The 18,496-nt window shown below is 35.2% G+C and overlaps 1 protein-coding gene across 1 annotated transcript in view; it reads right to left on the reverse strand.

The window, feature by feature from the left end:
* Window positions 1-18,496, reverse strand: part of MTA3 (metastasis associated 1 family member 3) — a 129,786-nt gene that overhangs the window by 54,139 nt on the left and 57,151 nt on the right. The window contains exons 9-14 of the mRNA XM_015813105.2: window positions 16,082-16,270; window positions 14,915-14,989; window positions 11,693-11,751; window positions 8,557-8,681; window positions 8,067-8,218; window positions 5,358-5,580 (exon numbers count right to left, since the gene is read on the reverse strand). Coding sequence (XP_015668591.2) covers window positions 5,358-5,580; window positions 8,067-8,218; window positions 8,557-8,681; window positions 11,693-11,751; window positions 14,915-14,989; window positions 16,082-16,270 — 823 coding nt within the window. The remainder of the gene's footprint in view (window positions 1-5,357; window positions 5,581-8,066; window positions 8,219-8,556; window positions 8,682-11,692; window positions 11,752-14,914; window positions 14,990-16,081; window positions 16,271-18,496) is intronic.

Consider the following 18,496-nt stretch of genomic DNA (forward strand, 5'->3'; position numbering starts at 1 on the left):
ATGGTTGCTAGGAGTCAAAAATAACTTAATGACTGACTTAGTGACTCAGTCAAGATTTCCAAGTGGAGACACAGAAGGTCTTGCACTTTTCTACTTTCACAAATCAACATCCCAAACTCTCCCATATCCTCACCCTACTTCTACCCAAAAGGAAATGTTGTAGGGACTTATTGAAAAATCCATTACTGCACATGGAACACCTGCATTCATCTGTCTCCAAACGTGTTATTTATATAAGACACATTTATACAAGAGTTATACTTATTGGCCTAATTTTAGTATTTATACTCATTCCCCCTCCTGCCTCTAGAGTGCTTTTTCCAAATTTCATGCAAACATTATTTTGAAAGTCTGGATAGTTCGAAAGCAATTCAAGCTTACAAACACTTCACAAAAATCTAATCTTCACACCCATGTTCATTTGCTTCATAGATGGCAATATGACAAATCTAGGAAAATTAGATACTGTTAGTATTTTTAAATGCATTTATGTGAAATGATCATATGGCATATAAAATTTTTGCACATTTTTCCTTTAACTAAACTAAGCACAGCCCATTTTCTATGCAATTCCCACTGTTATATATTAAGTTCCTGGAAATAGAAAAGTCTAACTAATAACTAATGTTGAAAGTTCTAAACTGTCATCACTGAATATCAAATTAACTTTTTCTAGTGGAACAATAGTTAATTTGCCCTAGGTGTGGTCTAATTCAAGTTTCCTCTTTGTTATTTTCTCAAGTATTGTTTATTCATCTGTTCATTTGTGTGTGTGTGTGTGTGTGTGTGTGTGTGTGTGTGTGTGCTCATGCAAGTATGCATTTGAGGGACATCGGTGATTACAGCTAAAAGCCCTGCAGTAAAATACAAGAATAGCAGCAAAGAATTTCTCCCATTCCCCTCATATATTTTTAAAACACTGGATCCAAGCATATTTTTTGTCACCAGTTTCGCTGGAGAGAAATTTACAATATTTACATTTATAATATTTTAAAAGCAATAATGCCCTTCTGGACATTCCCCAGTCATTCATTGGTATCAACCATTTTGGGATACAGGTGAGTATGCACAATGCATAGTCATGTTTTACTATGATGTCATTGCTGCAAAAAGTTAAATCTGTAGAATAATGTTATAACAGTTTGTCAAATATATGCACAAACAGCCTAAGATGTAAACAGTATTTCCTATGTTTAATGTTTTGGAGATATTTGGATATATTTTTACTTGCAAAGTTACAATATAATTGCATTTATGCCAAAGCTGAAAAATGGGCACCAGTTTTTTTTCCTGAGGGGTCCAGGATTTACTGCAGGCATTTTTAATCTTTTGCAAAAGCTTATCTTCAAACATATACTTACAGTATGAGAACGCTCTAAAAAAAGCTTTTAAAAAAACACATCAGTATGCAACAGTCATATTACTCTCAAATGTAATAAACTTCATTATAGATCAATTTTTTGCTGAAAATTGGCAAACTAAATTATTTGCATTGCTAACTTATTCCACTAGTTTGACCTCCTTCATTTGCACTTGCCTTCTATTCATCTGAAGGTGCTCTCTATGTGATTACTGTTCATCATCTTTACTTTCAACTAATTCATTTTGACATTTTACAAGCTCAGGGAGATTCCTTGGGAACGCACATTAAAAGAATGAATGGGAAAAAGATTTAAGTAAAGGTATATGGATAGCAAAGAGTGGCACTTTCAACACCACATATTACACAGGGAGATTTCTGCACCATGCTTGATTCAGTGAGAATCACAGATCATAGCTCAATGTTAACACTTTCCTAGTACTAGAAATTCCCATGGCACTGTCATTTGTGCAAATTCCTGAGGTATCAAATTCTTTTCAGTTCTGTAGTCTTGATTATGTGCCATTAAATCAGTGACGATGCTAAGCAACCATTGAGATAGAGTTTCAATGCCTGGTTCTTTTCTTTGAAGGTAGGCACATTGCAGCATTTGACTGTATTTTCCAAGACCTGTTACCCTACCAATTATTAGTCTGCAAAATATTTCTTGACATCTGACTCCTTTATAGTTGATCCTAACACAAACTATCTACTTCAGTATCTTGTCAGTTCTAAGACTCCTTGCTGTATTTACTGTCATTATGTGTTGGTGCCTTCAAGCCAGTCTTTGAGTCCTGGCAACTGTCTAGAGAAGTCCCTGCAATTTTTTTGGCAAGATTTCAAAAGTGGTTTGCCATTGCCTGCTTCTGAGGGCTGAGAAAAAGGGATTGGCCTAAGGTCACCCAGCTAGCTTTGTGCCTAAAGTGTATCTAGAACTCACAGTCTTGCCGTTTTTAGTTTGATTCCTTAACCATCACACCAAACTAGCTCTCACGTTTATTGTTATTAGCTTGATGTTTATATTTAATCATTGTCCCTTTTTTTCACTATGCTTGATTTTTATTACTAGTTTGCAGATCATATGATTTCTATCTACCATGGTAGCATCGCCAGCATAATGCAGGTTATTGTTTATTCCTCCTATTTTAAAACCATGTTTATCTTCCAATATACATCCAGCATGTAGCTTGAATACCTAATGAAAGATTACTCAAAGGAGCCAGGCTGTTTCAATCATTTTAGAGATTTTCATTAAAAAAGATATCTAAAAAGAATATCTAGTTCTCACCATTCTAAAACCAATTGGTGCAATTTGTAATTGAAGTCAAATATACTGTATGCCACTAATTCTTATATTATGGTCTGCCAGATGCTGGATCAAGATTAAAACCTTTTGTCAACAGTAAAACTTTCAGGATTGTTTGATAGTATTATAGAGAAACGTCTAAAGTATGTAAATAGCAGTTTTCAAAGATGGCATTTCAAGACAGAATATTTTTGGAGGAACAAACTTGTGAATGTTTACTCACTATTTCCCTTGAGCTCCAGACATTATGACTGGCTTAACAGTATACCTTTCTTTTCCTTTTGCAGATATAATAGTAAAAAATGATAACTGCACTATTCTGAAGAAAGCCCAATAAAATCATGGAACCAAAGGAAAACATGCAATGACACGCAAACTAAACTTACACACTTTTAGGCTCTCAGAATTTGCTCATACTCAGTACATCTTATTAATTTGATGCTATTTGATCACATGGCATAATTGTCAACAACAGTGACACTGATTTTGTGTGCAAGTATCCACAATAAGAAAAAAAGAAAGGAATAGAACATGAACAACGAAATACATTGTAACAGATTAAATAATATCACATATTATTTACAATCTATCTATCTCAATCTATCACGGTTTATAAAATATTTCAAAGCTTAACAATTTTAAGTTGTTGTCTGAATGTATGTTCATTCATTGTACAAGGTCCAAATCTCTATAAATGGATCCAATAGTCCTAACCCAGCTCTTGTAAGAATATTAATGATACAACTTAAAATGAATTATATAAGTTAATGTTTACAAACTACTCTATATGTTGTGTAGCAGTTTATTACTAGTCCATTTGGGCATTGCTGATCACATCCCACTGGATATAAGTTAACCTGATTTTGAAGAACAAAAGAAGGGTAGTAGAAGTGTCAGAAAAGCTTGTATGTCCGCTTAGAAAAATAGGAACAGACTTTGGATCAAGGTATCTCTCCCTCCTCAGTCTCACATTCATTAATGTACCACATGGTATGTTATATATTGTATGCCTAGAATTAATTCTTCCTTTTTCACAATAGAAAAGGATTTCATTGCATAAAAAGTGTTACCCACTTTAAAAGAAAAGCTATCAATGAAAAGTTTAAATAAATGAAAAAAGTGTGAGACCTATGTTTTGTGAAGAGAAATAAATGCATGGGAGAAAGGCTTAAAAATAAAATAGTCTTAATGTTTTTTCCCCGAACAGTTTAGAAAAAAAGTGTTCAACAATTTAAAAACTACTTTATCCCCTTTGCTTCAACTCTCAATTTGCAAAACAGAGGCAACATTTAACATATAAAAACATTCACATTCTTTTATAATTCTAGTCATCTCCCTGCCAATTGTAATGCACTGTACATAGGACTGCCCTTGAAGACTTTCCAGAAGCTTCAGCTAATGCAAAATTCAGCAGCACAGGTACCTGTTCTTCTAGAACACACATATCACCTTTGCTCCATAAGCTGCACTGGTTACCAATCTGTTTTTTGGTCCAATTCAAGATACTCTCTTTGACCTTTGTGGTTCCCTCATCTACCCATCTTACCAGATCTAGCAGAAAGGGTTACGCTCTGGCTCCCGTTGGCTAAGGAGCTACAGTTGGCGGGTCCTAGGCAGTGAGCCTTTTTTGCTGGGGTGCCCACTTTTGGAATATCGTCCCCCCTTGTTTGGTATACATTGTTTTTAGCTCTGTTGCACACCACACAGAGTCACCTGTTTGTGAGATGAGTGACCACATAAAATTTATGAATAAAATAAAATGTTAAAAAAATCATGTAAACCAGCAACTCTGTCTATTCAGTCACTTTCCAGTAAAACGATACTGAAAAAATCCACTCAATTTTGACTCCCTTCTCCCTCACTCAGAAATGTAAGAATCATATGACAACAATTAGCTGACCAATGATGAGGAAGTGAACTGAGAAACACAAAATGTACAAAAAAAGGAAAGGATTCACCTTTGGGACATCTTAGGTGACAGGGGTTATTTGCTATTGTTATCACACAAAGTTATTAACATATGTCAAGAACCTACAGCTGCCTCAAAAACAGTTCATTTCTTGTGATGAACTGTTTTTGTGCCATTAGGACAACTCATAAAATTATCCTGAAATTTGCCCTCGTGTATGTCTTTCAAAAAGTCTTCTGGACCTGCTTTCATGCTTTTCCAGTAGAGAAGATAAAGTGATAAAGATAAAGTGCAGTGCCATTACTCTGAATATTTTCCATGAATATTCATTCTTAAACTAATGGGATTTTTTTTTATAATTTCAATGAGCCATATGTTTGGATCTAAAATCAATTAAAAGGCATCTCCATACTATACCAAGAAATAGTTTGTGAACCTGTTTTCCACCAGATTAATTAAATATTGAGAAATTAAAGCAAATACATGGCAAAAGGATCTGAAGCAGGCACACAAATCTAGGATAGTCTGCCCATTATTTGCTTTAGAAACCTATTTTATTATTCAATAACTAATAAATTTATTTTTTCTATAATCTTACATTAGTTTTAGAAAAATGTCTTTGGTGACAAGACAAATGAAAATAAAATTAACACAAAGGGAATACAGACAGAAATATGTTTATTGCCAAAATAATATTAATAATAATAATAATGGACAAAAAAAGACAACAGAAAGTGGCTGGAATAATGACATATTAAACTAAGAATTTAGAAACATCTTACATTCTGCCCTAATGGCAGCACAGTTAATGAGGGCAAAAGGTCTTCTTGCAGCTCGCTTCAGTTGTAAGGTATTTCTGCAAACCTGACGGGCAAGTTTAGTCAAGTATGTGGTATGAAGAAAGAAAGATTGACGTGTCTTCACTGCAGATTTTGGACTTCCAGTGTTCCGGACTGGTATGCCCTGAGTTGCTTGTCGTGACATATGTGTTCGGACACATGAATCCTGAAAGAAATAATAACAATAATAACAACACTGCCACCCAGAGTCAGTGGTTTGAGTTGGGCAATTATACATTTTACCTTTCATTTTTTTGGTCTATCATTGTATTTCTTTTCTTGTTTTTAATGTTTTAATCCAGTGGTTCTCAACCTTTTTAATGCCGCGACCCCAACCGGTCGTAAGTCGAGGACTAAACCGGTCGTAAGTCAAGGACTAAACCGGTCGTAAGTCAAGGACTAAACCGGTCATAAGTCAAGGACTACCCACCCAACCGGTCGTAAGTCGAGGATTTTCCCTGCCCGGGAGCGCCACACATGCGTGGTTCCGCCCCCTGCGCCAGCCGAGGCGTAGCTGGCAAGTGGCAGAGACGGAGCAGGCCGACCACCAGCTGGCCCAGCCCAAGGGAGGTAAGGCACCCGCCAGAAAAGGGGGAAAAATGGCAGACAAAAAAATTGCGGACAAAAAAAATGGCGGACAGCCTTGCTTGGCGACCCCCATGAAATGGTCGATCGACCCCAAATGGGGTCCCGACCCACAGGTTGAGAACCACTGTTTTAATCTATAACTGCCCAGAGTTGTTGGAAGACTGGTGACATATACATTTAATAAATAGCAATAACAGCAGCAACAACAACAACAAAAATGACATCAAATTTAACACATTTCTGTCTGGAATCTCCTCTATGCATCGATCCCCATCTATGATGGACCTCTGAAATGATCAAAAACAAACCTAAAAGTTCATTCCACAGAAAGGAGCTTTACAAGAGACAGGCTCAGGCTGAGTGGAGAGTTTGCAATATCCAACAGGAGGTTCCAATGTTCTTAAGTCTCTGCACTCTCATCACCTACTTCCCAGAAAAACTTCCCCAACACATGGCTGTCTAGCTTCAAATGAACTCAGTCAGTGAATTGAAGCCTATCATTGAAGAAATAGCCCCAGGAGCAACCCATTTCTCTGTCAAACAGCTTTTACTGTGAAAACGTTCTTGCTAACGTTGCTCAGTTCTGAATCAATTCTCCAGTGGCCTGCACTCTGAAATTATGAAAAAGACATCTTTGCTGTCTTCTCTATGATCAACTTTCAAGTGCTCAAAGACTGCTGTTACATCTCCCCTCAATTTTTTATTCTTACAGCTAAACATATCCAGGTTTCTTTTAATCTCTCTGCATAATTACTTGATATCTTGTTTCCAAATCACCCTCACTGTCCTTCTCAGATTCTGTTCCAATTTAGTCTGAAACCGTTTTTAAAATGTAACGCCAAGAATGGATACAATATTTGAGAGGGATGAAAGAAAACAGAATAAAGTAAAACTAGTGTTTATCACAAATTGGAAAGTAGGTTGCGTTCCAAAATTGCATTTCTTGTTTCCGCAGACATATCACATTGCTGATTCATTCCGTTTTGTGATCAACTACTAATTCTAATATTTTTTTCACAAGTACCATTACCAAGCCAAGTGCTGTCTAGCATATTCACATACTTTTTTGATTTGTGCTAAATAAATAATATATAAACATGTAGCCTTTGTTTAAAGGACCAATCATTGAGCAAAACGCCACCTGATTAACCCACTTCATGATGGCAGTTCCAGCAGTCCCTGTTGCTCCTGTTGAACGAATAGCAATTAGATGAGGGCCCACCCAGGTCTAAGCCATTCTTGGAAGAAGGTACAGGACTGCTTCCATTTTGATTCTACTATCGGGAGGGTAGTGACAGCAAGCGCAGTGGTCATAAATGCAGGTAGGCCTGAATTTTGTTCACATGATCATAGGAGTGTTGAGGCAGCTGAAACTTTAAGGAGCAGTTGTAAGTCTATTTTCTTCAATACCATCGTAACTTCAGTCGCTGAATGGATGGAAGTTAGGCAGACTACGTGTGTGTGTGTGTGTGTGTGTGTGTGTACATATACAAATAATATATATTTATATCTATATACTATACTTGGAAGCCTTTAAGAAGAGACTGGACAACCATTTGTCTGAGCAGGGGGTTGGACTAGAAGACCTCAAAGGTCCCTTCCAACTCTATTATTGTTATTGTTATCTATATATATTTTCATATCAGTTCCATGTCATCTTGATTGCATGCAAATTTATTGTAAAATGAAAAGCTCACAAATATCAGCTCTTAAACAGAGGTGTGCATGTGTCAAAGTGAATATGAGAGAGAGAGAGAGAGAGAGAGAGAGAGAGAGAGAGAGAGAGAGAGAGAGAGAGAGAGAGAGATATTACATCTATATAATCTTTCCCTAAATATATGTCCCTAAATAAATACATTACTAAGATGTAGATATAAATACAACGTATTTGGAAAGTACTAAATTGGGCAATACTGCAATTTAGTAGCATACACAAAACTTGTAAAAGTTAGCTGAGTTAAGTCATACAATTGTTTAAATACACTATCTTTAAAAAGGAAAATGTGCACATGAGTTAAGAAGAAATAGCAAAGATGCTAACAACCATCAGCAAAGAAACATTACCTCTGTGGTCTGATTGGGTGAAAATCTATCTTCATTTGTTAGAGTTGGCATTTTAAGACCACCATACTTTTTCCAATAAATCCAACATGGTGCACATAATCTACACTGCATGTTGGGTGGACCCCAGGAATACCATTGATGCGACTGTGTGACTAAAAGAAGAAGAAAATAAAATCTATTCAATCTATGTAGGATAAATATTTACTAATATATTTACACATAAATATAGAGCCACAAAATGACAATATACTTCTTCAAAAATAGTATACACTAAGTGCACTCTCTCTTTACACAGGATGTACAGTACATATACCAATATATACTTAAAACTCTTGATGAATGATGTATGCATAGAACTTTTTGTGACTGGATTTCTCCATTCACTTCACATTCACCCTTTTATGAGGAAACTCTTCCAGAAGAAAGGGTTCCATATAAATCTCTGAGGACACGCGTACACACAAATACACACATACACACTTTTACTTACTGTAGCAACTTTCACAAGCACGGCCTATTAGTGAGTTCTGAGTCTGGTGTGGTGCTCCAACTGCCCCATTCATGGCACTTGGTTTTCCATTATTGCTGGATATCTGACTGGGATTCGGTTTGTTGCTTTAAAACGAAATACACATGGATTAATAGCATGAGCTATATGGCAGAAACATTTTTTAAAAAATTTCTTAACTAACTACAAGAGCTATGTGATAGTTTGATTCCAAGGTTTGATGGCAACTCAGCTGAGCTGTAAGCCAAACTGACTTTGGTTCAGATGGACAATATGATCTGAATCAAATACATTTGAATCAAAGTGTTAAATCAACTTGGTTTTCCGCATCAAATTGAATCAAATCACTGATCCACACAATCTCTATTGCTTATATAATTGTCAAAAGTACAGATAAATGCTACTATATATTTTCTATGAAAATGCCAAAACATTTTCTCAAAAAGCTGTAATTTTTCTGGTTACAACAGAGTTCCATTTACTATGGAAGAAAGTTTTGTAACTGCTATAAAAAATGCTGAATTTGATGCTATAAAGCAGGGGTATCCAACCTTGGTAACTTTAAGACCTCTGGATTTATCCTCTCAGAATACCCCAGCCAACCATGTCTCAGAGTGGTATCTAGCAGTTATTCTGAACTGCACTATTCTCTAATCTCATGGCTACAGGTGTGCTTCAGTTCACAATATTCCTTGTTAATATGGCCATTGGATCAGACCATTGGATCTGTGGCTGCTATCCAAGTACAACTGAGGACGGGAGGGGGCCTGGGCTAAGTAAGAATGTATCAATTACTAATAAGGGTCACAGGCAGAACGTAATCTGGTCTGTATTCCAAATCTATTACAAACATGAGATGTAACAGAATATAAACTTTCCCATGGATGTGAAAAACATTTTCCAAATGAACTAATCAGGGTCAAATAGCCTTAAAATTTACTCAAGAGTTTGATGAAACAGTGACTTCAATTTAATATAAAATATGAACCTGTATTAAAATACTTTTCACTTTAATTTATACTGCCTATAAAGATGTATTTATATCACATCTATCAACCTTTGGAATCTTATTTACATATATTTTTTTTCTTTAAAGAACAGAATACAAAAATTACTTCTGGGTCACCCACAGATTCTCCCAATCTTGCAGTACTTAAGCAAATTAATTGATTTAATTTAGTCACAATTCTATTCTAGATTTGAGATATGAATGAAAACACTGAAAAAATTAACTCCTCTTGAGCAGCAATTATCATTAAGAAAGTATGTACAGCATAATAAAACAATTTAAATGCCATCAACACTTTCATGAATACAATTCTTTAAAATGGCCAAGTTCTTACTTCAATAGAATAAACTAAGTTTTAAAGCAAATATGTTAACAAAAAAGCTTTGCAATTTTTACATTTACATTTTTCTTACAAACATAAAAATGGGGAGAAAGAATGTTACATTTATAATCCTAGAATAGTTCCTTGTAGCAAACTTAGGTAATTTTCTAGGATCTGGTTGGAAAATATTGATTTTCATAATGTCTCAAAATCAGATGCTGAATTGGGCTGGTTGTGAATGAAGAAAAAAATAAAAAAATAAATCTAAGATTATCTTGACTACAGCTGCAAATAGTCCATGAATGGCATCCTAACAAAGACATATAGCTTGTTTGATTCTCCTTTGATTAGATACTTAAATACATCTGAGCAAACACTATACAGTATGTATATGGGTTTGTGTCAATATTTGGTAGAATGATTTTTGATTTTTGTAAAATAAAATTTAGCTGTAATCTAAACCTTCAAGTAACTCCCACTGACGCAGCTTCACAGAAAGAAGCATGCCTGCCTTGCCAGTAGTGGGAGGACTACAAGAAACAGAAAGTCCCAGAAATAACCATGCATCCCGAACTACATTTAAAAGCCTACTGTGACCCAGTGGAGCTCCTGTAGTAATGATGTCACATGTATGTATCATGGTATACTATCATTGTGTGCACCACTACATTTTGGACTGTAGTGCAATGGTTCAACCAGGAAGTGACTATGGCATGAGTGAATGTGAGCAATACCTACTGATCTAGGAATGGGCACAACTGGTACACAAGACAGATTTGTGTAAAGGCTTTTGGGACCCCAAGTGGCACCAGATCTTCAAGTTAAATATTAACTTTATCTGGGAGAGATAACTCAATCTATGATAATAGTAGAAAATCTCTAGACTGAGGGTGGGGTCTTTAAATCCACAGACATTCGATCTTGTTAGGGTTGAGCCAAAGTTTTTTCCCTAGCCAGACCCTCAAACCCTCCATACACTGGAAAAGAGCCTCAAAAGCCTTGGACAGTCCAGAGTAGAGGTATATAAATGACATAATAAGCATACAGATGATATTAACTCCATACTAATGAATGGTCTCAACAAACAGCTTTGCACAGACATTAAATAGGAGCAGGGGAGAATAAAGTCCTGTGGAGCCTTGCAAAGTAGAGGACTGGGACTATACTCTTCACTCCCTACCAACACTGACTGGAACTGGTTTCAGAGGATGGAAGAGAACCTATGTCCCCACTCTCAACCTCCTAAGTTAGCACCAGAAGGATACCATGATCTGCAAGGAGGGGTACAATGAATGCACTTCTCTATCCTGGACCTGCCTGAGACTACCCAGAAGCACGATCAATGCCACCACAGTGCTGTAATCCAGCCTGAAACTTGACTACTGCTTATGTGTATATCGATAAAAATTCAATCTTAATACAAATTCTTATATATAAAAAAGAAAGTATCCGAGTTATAATTCTTTATTAAATTCTATATTGCATAGTAATGCATCCAATTAAAGTCAGTTACTTTGAAGTTACAATTATAACTAAAACTAAAACTCAACTGCAGCTGAAAAGGCCATGAGTTTACAGCAATACTTTAACATAAAATGTAGTCAAAAATTATTTTATTAATGTCAACTTGAGTCTGGGTCTTACTGGATTTTACCAAAGTTTGTAAAATATTAAAATAAAGTTTTATGAATGCTTATTCTTTGTTTCTTCAATTAAAAAACTAAGATTTATTGTCTACACACTGAAATTAATTTTCAAATAAAGATATTAGTGTTTGTTATACTTACTAAGTTGGTATGTAAACTTGTTTCAATTTGCTCTCTGCTTCAGCAGCTTTTAGACGTTTCTAATAGAAAATATGAATATAATTTAGTGTCTAACACAATGTTAACATTATAATGTTGTGCAAACAATTACAATAAACTGTTTAGTCTTTAAGACTTATATCAGAGGCTTCCGAGGCCTCTTTCCATGGAGATTTGGCTGCATAGGAATTTCAAGGAAAGGATTATGCTGTAGTGACACTTCACTTCTAGATACAATCAAATTGTACCAAGTCTGTTATTTACTTGAGTACTCATAATTGGATACTTCTCATTGGGTCTTTATAATTAAGTTTAATTTAATTTAAATTTAAAAATAGCAACCTTAATGAAAACTTTTAACAAAGCTGTTTTAAGAATCATTCAGTCACTGTAGCCATCCCATAAGAAGAAAGCAGCATGTCAATTTAATAACATTTCTTGCATAGATATCTAAATGCACTTCCTTGATTCAAGAAAGGAAAATGTTTATAGACTTTTTGCATGAAACACAAAAAAGTGCACTTATGACTTGCAAATTTGATGATTAGAAAAAAAGATTGGATAATGGAAAAAAGCAAGGGTTTTTTTTTGTAACCATAGAGTAAGAGATAACTTTGTAATCATGCTTATATTTGCTGCAAAGGAAATTAGAAGCTTCTTTCTACTTCTTTTTATCTTTTCTTTCTGCACTTTTGCTTTTTTCCCTTTTTTTCTTCTTTTAGTTTTCTCTATTCTCTATTAGCTTGTGTTAGATTTTATGTTTTTTAAACTTTTAATAAAATTTATTTAAAAATATTAATAACATCTCTATTTAAAAATTGAGTTTCTCTGAAATGACAATATACTGTAGCTTGAGCTAAAAATTTCTTGCATAAATTTAAGTTGAACTTGCATTCAATGAAATGTGGGTTTGTTTCTGTATATTTATTGCTAGGAAACATAAGGAGAATTGAGGTTGGCCAAGGACAGTTCCTATAAGATTCTACACATTTGAAAAGTCAGTAATTTCAAGACCAGATCTGTTGCTTATGCTTAAAAGCATATCAACAAAAACCCTGGAAAGGAACTCTTTACGGTGAGTATTTACAATAACAGAAATACAGTGAAGTTGGACTATTGCTAAATAATTACTGAAATGTTCTAAGTAAATGCAATCATTACTACAATACATTACATACAATCATTACAACTTTTATTAAATAACAAAGTCTATATTAATTTCAGGTTTGGGACAGACTCAGTATATAAAAATACATTAAAAATAACATATCATAATCACTGTTAGATTTCCCATCTGAAAACACCTAGGGCTTTAAAACTGATCATATTAACATTGACGCACTTCTTGCTAAGACACCCCCAGAAAATATATTTATATATTTCTACTAAATGAGAAAAATTTATAATGCTCTGTTTTAATTGAAGTTAAGGAAAGCTAATTGGAAGGTGTGACTATATCCATATGGTGCAAAATTTAGTTATACACCAACTTCTGATAAGCTTTTTTCACAATGCCTCCACTATGTAGCGACAATATGGAGCAATTTGTTCCTTAACTGCTTCTTTAACAGATTAATTGAAACAGATTAGAAGAATTAAACAATAAGTTGAAAAAAAATGCATCTATTAGATCACAAACAGTCAAAGTACAAGACATAAGTATAATGTGATTTTCAATTACGATTTTGAAACATCTCATTCTATAAGGAATTGCTAAAGAGTGAGCAGCAATGACATTGTAAAGTTTTATGGAGAAAGGCAAAACAACCAATGCCTTAGTTTCACAGTCTCCCAGGATTCAGGTGATTGAAATCAAGCTGTAGAAGGACTTTGGGCATGTGCATACCCCCTTTTTATTCTGTTTGCAACAGGAAGAAAATAAAAGACAAGAAATTATCTTTCTCAGCTATGCCTGGATCCTGAAACTGTAAAACACATATAATTTATAAAACCAGGGCTTTTTTTGTCATAGAACGCCCAGAACAGAGTTCCGGCACCTTTTTTGGATGGAACCTTGTAGGGTAGGCAAGGTGGGTTGTATGACATGTGGGAGTTCCAGCACCTTTTTTTTTTTTTTTTTTTACAAAAAAAGCACTGTATAAAACTAATCATAAACCATTCAAATAAGTTAGATCCAAACTATGATTTCTTATCTTCATTTATTAGACAACTTTGGCTAGGGTGATGTAAACTATGCATAGCTGCCATTAATGGCAAGAGATCAAGTTTCAGGAAATATTTAAATGAAAAAGGCCTGAATCCAGAGATCCAGGGAAGAGAATTCTGATTAGGAAAACCTCCAGAATAGTCTGAAAGATATCCCGGCATGATGACAATAAAAGAATTGGTAAAATTCCCTGATGTTTTGCCCTCCCATAAAAATCCATTTTTGTATAACAGTTATTCTGGATTCAGGGCAACATGTTTCAATTACTCTAACTCTTGAATGTCTTCAGGTCTAATTAAACCTCTTGGGGGGGAAATGAAATTATAGGAATTAGTACTTAGAAATTATTATGCATGGTAACCGAACATGGCCTTCCTCAACCCAATGTCCTCCAGATTTATCTGCATGCTCAAATTACATTGCAACCTCACAGATGCGACCCCTGGTGACTAACAACACACTACAAACAATACAAAACACAATAGCAACAAAAGTGTAAAAATCCAAAACAGCCAAAAAACAAACTCAATAAAAACTCAATAGCAACGTTTCACACACCATCTAACTTCCCAGCCCCCATGCATTGAGCACATCCAGGCATATAGAGCTTAATGAAAGGACAGAAATGTGTTACACAACTACAAAAACAGAGACATCTGGAGAAGAGCAAGATCACAAACAGTCGAAGTACAAGACATAAGTATAATGTGATTTTCAATTACGATTTTGAAACATCTCATTCTATAAGGAATTGCTAAAGAGTGAGCAGCAATGACATTGTAAAGTTTTATGGAGAAAGGCAAAACAACTTTACGTTACATGTACATTTCCATTTAGTTGCACCTTTTATGTAGGGATTTTGTAATGTCTGAAAGTCTCCTCTTAAAAATGTTTGATATTGTTTTATATCATACTGTACATTATAAATGTTATAAATGCAAAAAAAATTAATGTCTGAAAGTCTCCTCTTAAAAATGTTTGATATTGTTTTATATCACACTGTACATTATAAATGTTATAAATGCAAAAAAAATTACCTGCTGAATATATCTATCTGTGGTTTTCCACATATAATAATATTCAATGATGCTAGTCAGAGATTTCCAAGGAAGCTGAAAAACATTTAATACAAAATTACACTTTTAAAAAGAAAATGATGAAATAGTTGGATTATCGGAGACAAGCAATTTTTTGTAGAGATGGAAGTCATGAAAAACCTGGATATGAGGGCATAACATTATGTAACATCTGTACCGTTCTTGTCTGAATAGGGAAGGTGGACTGTATATATTATTCTAACGGATTCCATATATATTCTGATGCAACTCCACTGCATATATTTTGATGCAACTCCTAAAACTAACATGTTGTTATCTAAAATGCAAAGATCCATATATCCATATATCTGGTTTTGGCTATCTATGTTTGACAAGTTCCAAATGAGACAAAAACTGTCACATAATGCCTCCTGGTGGTCATTTAAGCTATGTACGATCTGTGAATTAATGACAATGAGCACATGGGGGGGGGGGGAAGAAGAAATAAGATCCTCTAATTGTTTCAGGTGGTAAGTGAACATACATACATTAAGAGCTTGCTTGGTAAACCCTTGTCCAAAATCTAATTTCTTTTCTCCTAAGAACTAGAAAATATAGTACACTTATCCACAATTCTTAGCATTTAAAACTGTGTAAGAAACACTGTTAAAGGGCTGAAAAAACTTTTTTTCCCAGGGTGGAAAAAAAGTTCTTCTATTTAGGACTTCTTCAGTAGCAATCTGTTCCTGTACTAGACAAAGGGGAAATGATTCTTACATTGTACTATATATATCACAGTGAGATGATTAGACTCTCCTATGAAGATTTATGATTTTTAAATATCACTTATTTAAATGTTTCTATTACAAAAGATAAAACAGGTGCGTTTTTCTCCTCCTCCCCCCCCATGACAAAACTCAGAATTCCAAGTTTAGGGAGCTTTGTTAAATCTCATTCTTTTTCCAAGCTCAAAAACTATGAACTTGAGTTGGCTCAGGCCAACTTCAACTTCAACTCCTAGGAAATTGGCTTAGTCCTGCAGAGTCAACATTCCTCATCTCCAAAAATATTGGAAACATCAAGTGAGTTTATATTACTGTGGAATAGAAAAAAATGTCATAAAAGACTTAAGGGCAATTTAATGATAATTTAGATAAGTCTACTTACAAAGTCTTGCCGTATGTCATTGAAGTCTTTACCATATTTCTCCAGGGCTTCTTCAAACAAACTAGCCTCTGATGCTGACCATTCTTCCATTTCATCTCTACAAAGAACAGGACCTCCAAGGGGAACCAAGACACTAATGGCACTGCTCAGGTCATAGTTGTGTTTATGTAATGTATCCATTGCATGAAACTAGGAATGAAAAGAAAAGGATTAGATATAGGTATTAAATAGCAATATACTAAATGCATTTTTGGATTAAATATTACAATGAATCATTTTGACCCGTCATGTATGAGAGAGTTAAGCCACGAACCAGTAATTCTCAGGAAGTGAGACATCACTGATTCAAGGTCAAGAAGCATGGATAGGAAACACTGCTGAAACACTGGAAAGGCAGGAAATAAAAATAATAGAATTAAACTACCATGGGTATAAGAGGGAATTCTTACCCTCAACACTTATAGCACAAAACTGTTTATGTGGTTTTTATCAAACTATGCCATGTAAAATTAAGGGGCTGTGATTTATAGTCAAGTCCAGTTCAAGGAGTCTGCCATGTGTCTTTTTAGAACTGTTTAAATCTTCAACATGGTATTATGATTTAAGTATTATGATTTAGCAAATCAACCTAGCAGAGACGTGAACTGAAGTGGAAATTTATTTTAGTACAGCAAATCAAATCAAATAATTATGGAGAGTCCAGATTTGACCTACGACCACAATTGAGCCCCAAATTTATGTTGTCAAGTGAAACATTTGTTAAGTGAGTTGTGCCAAATTTTACGACCTTTCTTGCCACAGTTGTTAAGTGAATCACTGCAGTTATTAAGTTAGTAACACATTTGTTAAGTGAATCTGGCTTCCCCACTGAAGGCCGTAAAAGCTGATCACATGACTCTGTGACACTGCAACCTTCATAAAATATGAGTCAGCTGCCAAGCATCTGAATTTTGATCATGTGACCAAGGGAATGCTGCAATGGTCATAGGTCACTTTTTTTTAGTGCCACTGTAACTTTGAACGGCCACTAAATGAACTGCTATAACTCAAGAACTACATGTATTTTGCTGCATTGGAGTTCCTGGCAACAACATATGTTACAGTTCCATTTCTATGGAACACCATTTCCTTGGGAAATGCTGATGAGAGTTGAGTGAAGACCTCTCCATCACTGACATTAGTAGTTGGCCAATAAGTTATTTCATCTAATTGGGATAGTAAGGCTAACATTGTTTTGGATTTACCTTAGCTCTCAATTTCTTTATACAAGCTTTATTTTGCCCTGACGTGCCATACTTACTTGGCTTACTACGAATTGAATTATAGGAATGAGAAACTTGTATATTGGGAAAAGTATGGCAGCAAAAGTCTGGTCCTTTTTTGGGGGGGTGAAGTGGAGGAGTCTGATAGGTGGCACCATGTCAGGGCCAAATAAAGCTTGTATAAAGAATTTTTTCACTGACTGTTCTGCTTGGTTCCTCACTGGCTCTGCAAAACTCTTTATTTGTTAATCCCTCTTTTCAAGTGCACCATTTCTGAACAACTGGATAGTCATAACTCTTTGCACCTGTAAGACAATACAATGACAGAACATAAAAGGTTGGAAGTGATTTTGAAGATATGTTTTGAACATCTAGACCAGGGGTGTCAAACTGCCGGCCCGTGGGCCGGACGCGTCATGAGGAAACCCCACCCACCTTATTGCCGGCAATGGGGAAAAAGTTCCGAAACATCGCGAGTTTGACATGTCTGATCTAGACCAACCCTCTTCCAAGTGCAGCTATTATTGCTGTATCTCAAATAGATGACTATCCAGACACTGCTTAAACACTTCCACCTCCAGATGGCCACCAAAGATAGACTCTTCTATTGTTAAACAGCTATTATACTAGGGAAAGTTCCCCCTAGTGTCCAATCAAAATTTACTTCTTGGTAATTTAAACCCATTGGTGGTCCTATCTTGAGGAACAACTCTGAATAATTCTGCCCTGTCTTTTAGATAACACTTCTTCAGATACTTGAAGACAGCTATCATGTGTCCACGAAGTTTTGTCTTTCATATGCACACAGTGGTTCTACCCAAAACCCCCACAGGTTTTTCCTTCCAGGTCCCTAATTCCTTTGGTTGCATTGTATTGGGATAATTCAGAAGAATGGAAGTGGGGATGAACACAGAAGCTAATACCATATAGGTGGAACATGTATCTCACATGCCTACATTATGTATATGTACATCAGTATGTGTGTATGTATACAGTACATAAGCTGCCAAGAAATGACAGAACAGTTATAAAGCTTATATAACTATTGGCTAAAAACTGGGAATAAGCTAGGGATAGTTGAGATGGATTCACGGTATGCCTTCAAATACAAATTTGGGGAGAACGTATCAGAAAATGAATATATATATATATA

This window comes from Protobothrops mucrosquamatus, unplaced genomic scaffold (assembly GCF_001527695.2).
Source record: "Protobothrops mucrosquamatus isolate PMUCROS unplaced genomic scaffold, P.Mucros_1.0 scaffold139, whole genome shotgun sequence".
Lineage (NCBI taxonomy): Eukaryota > Metazoa > Chordata > Lepidosauria > Squamata > Viperidae > Protobothrops > Protobothrops mucrosquamatus.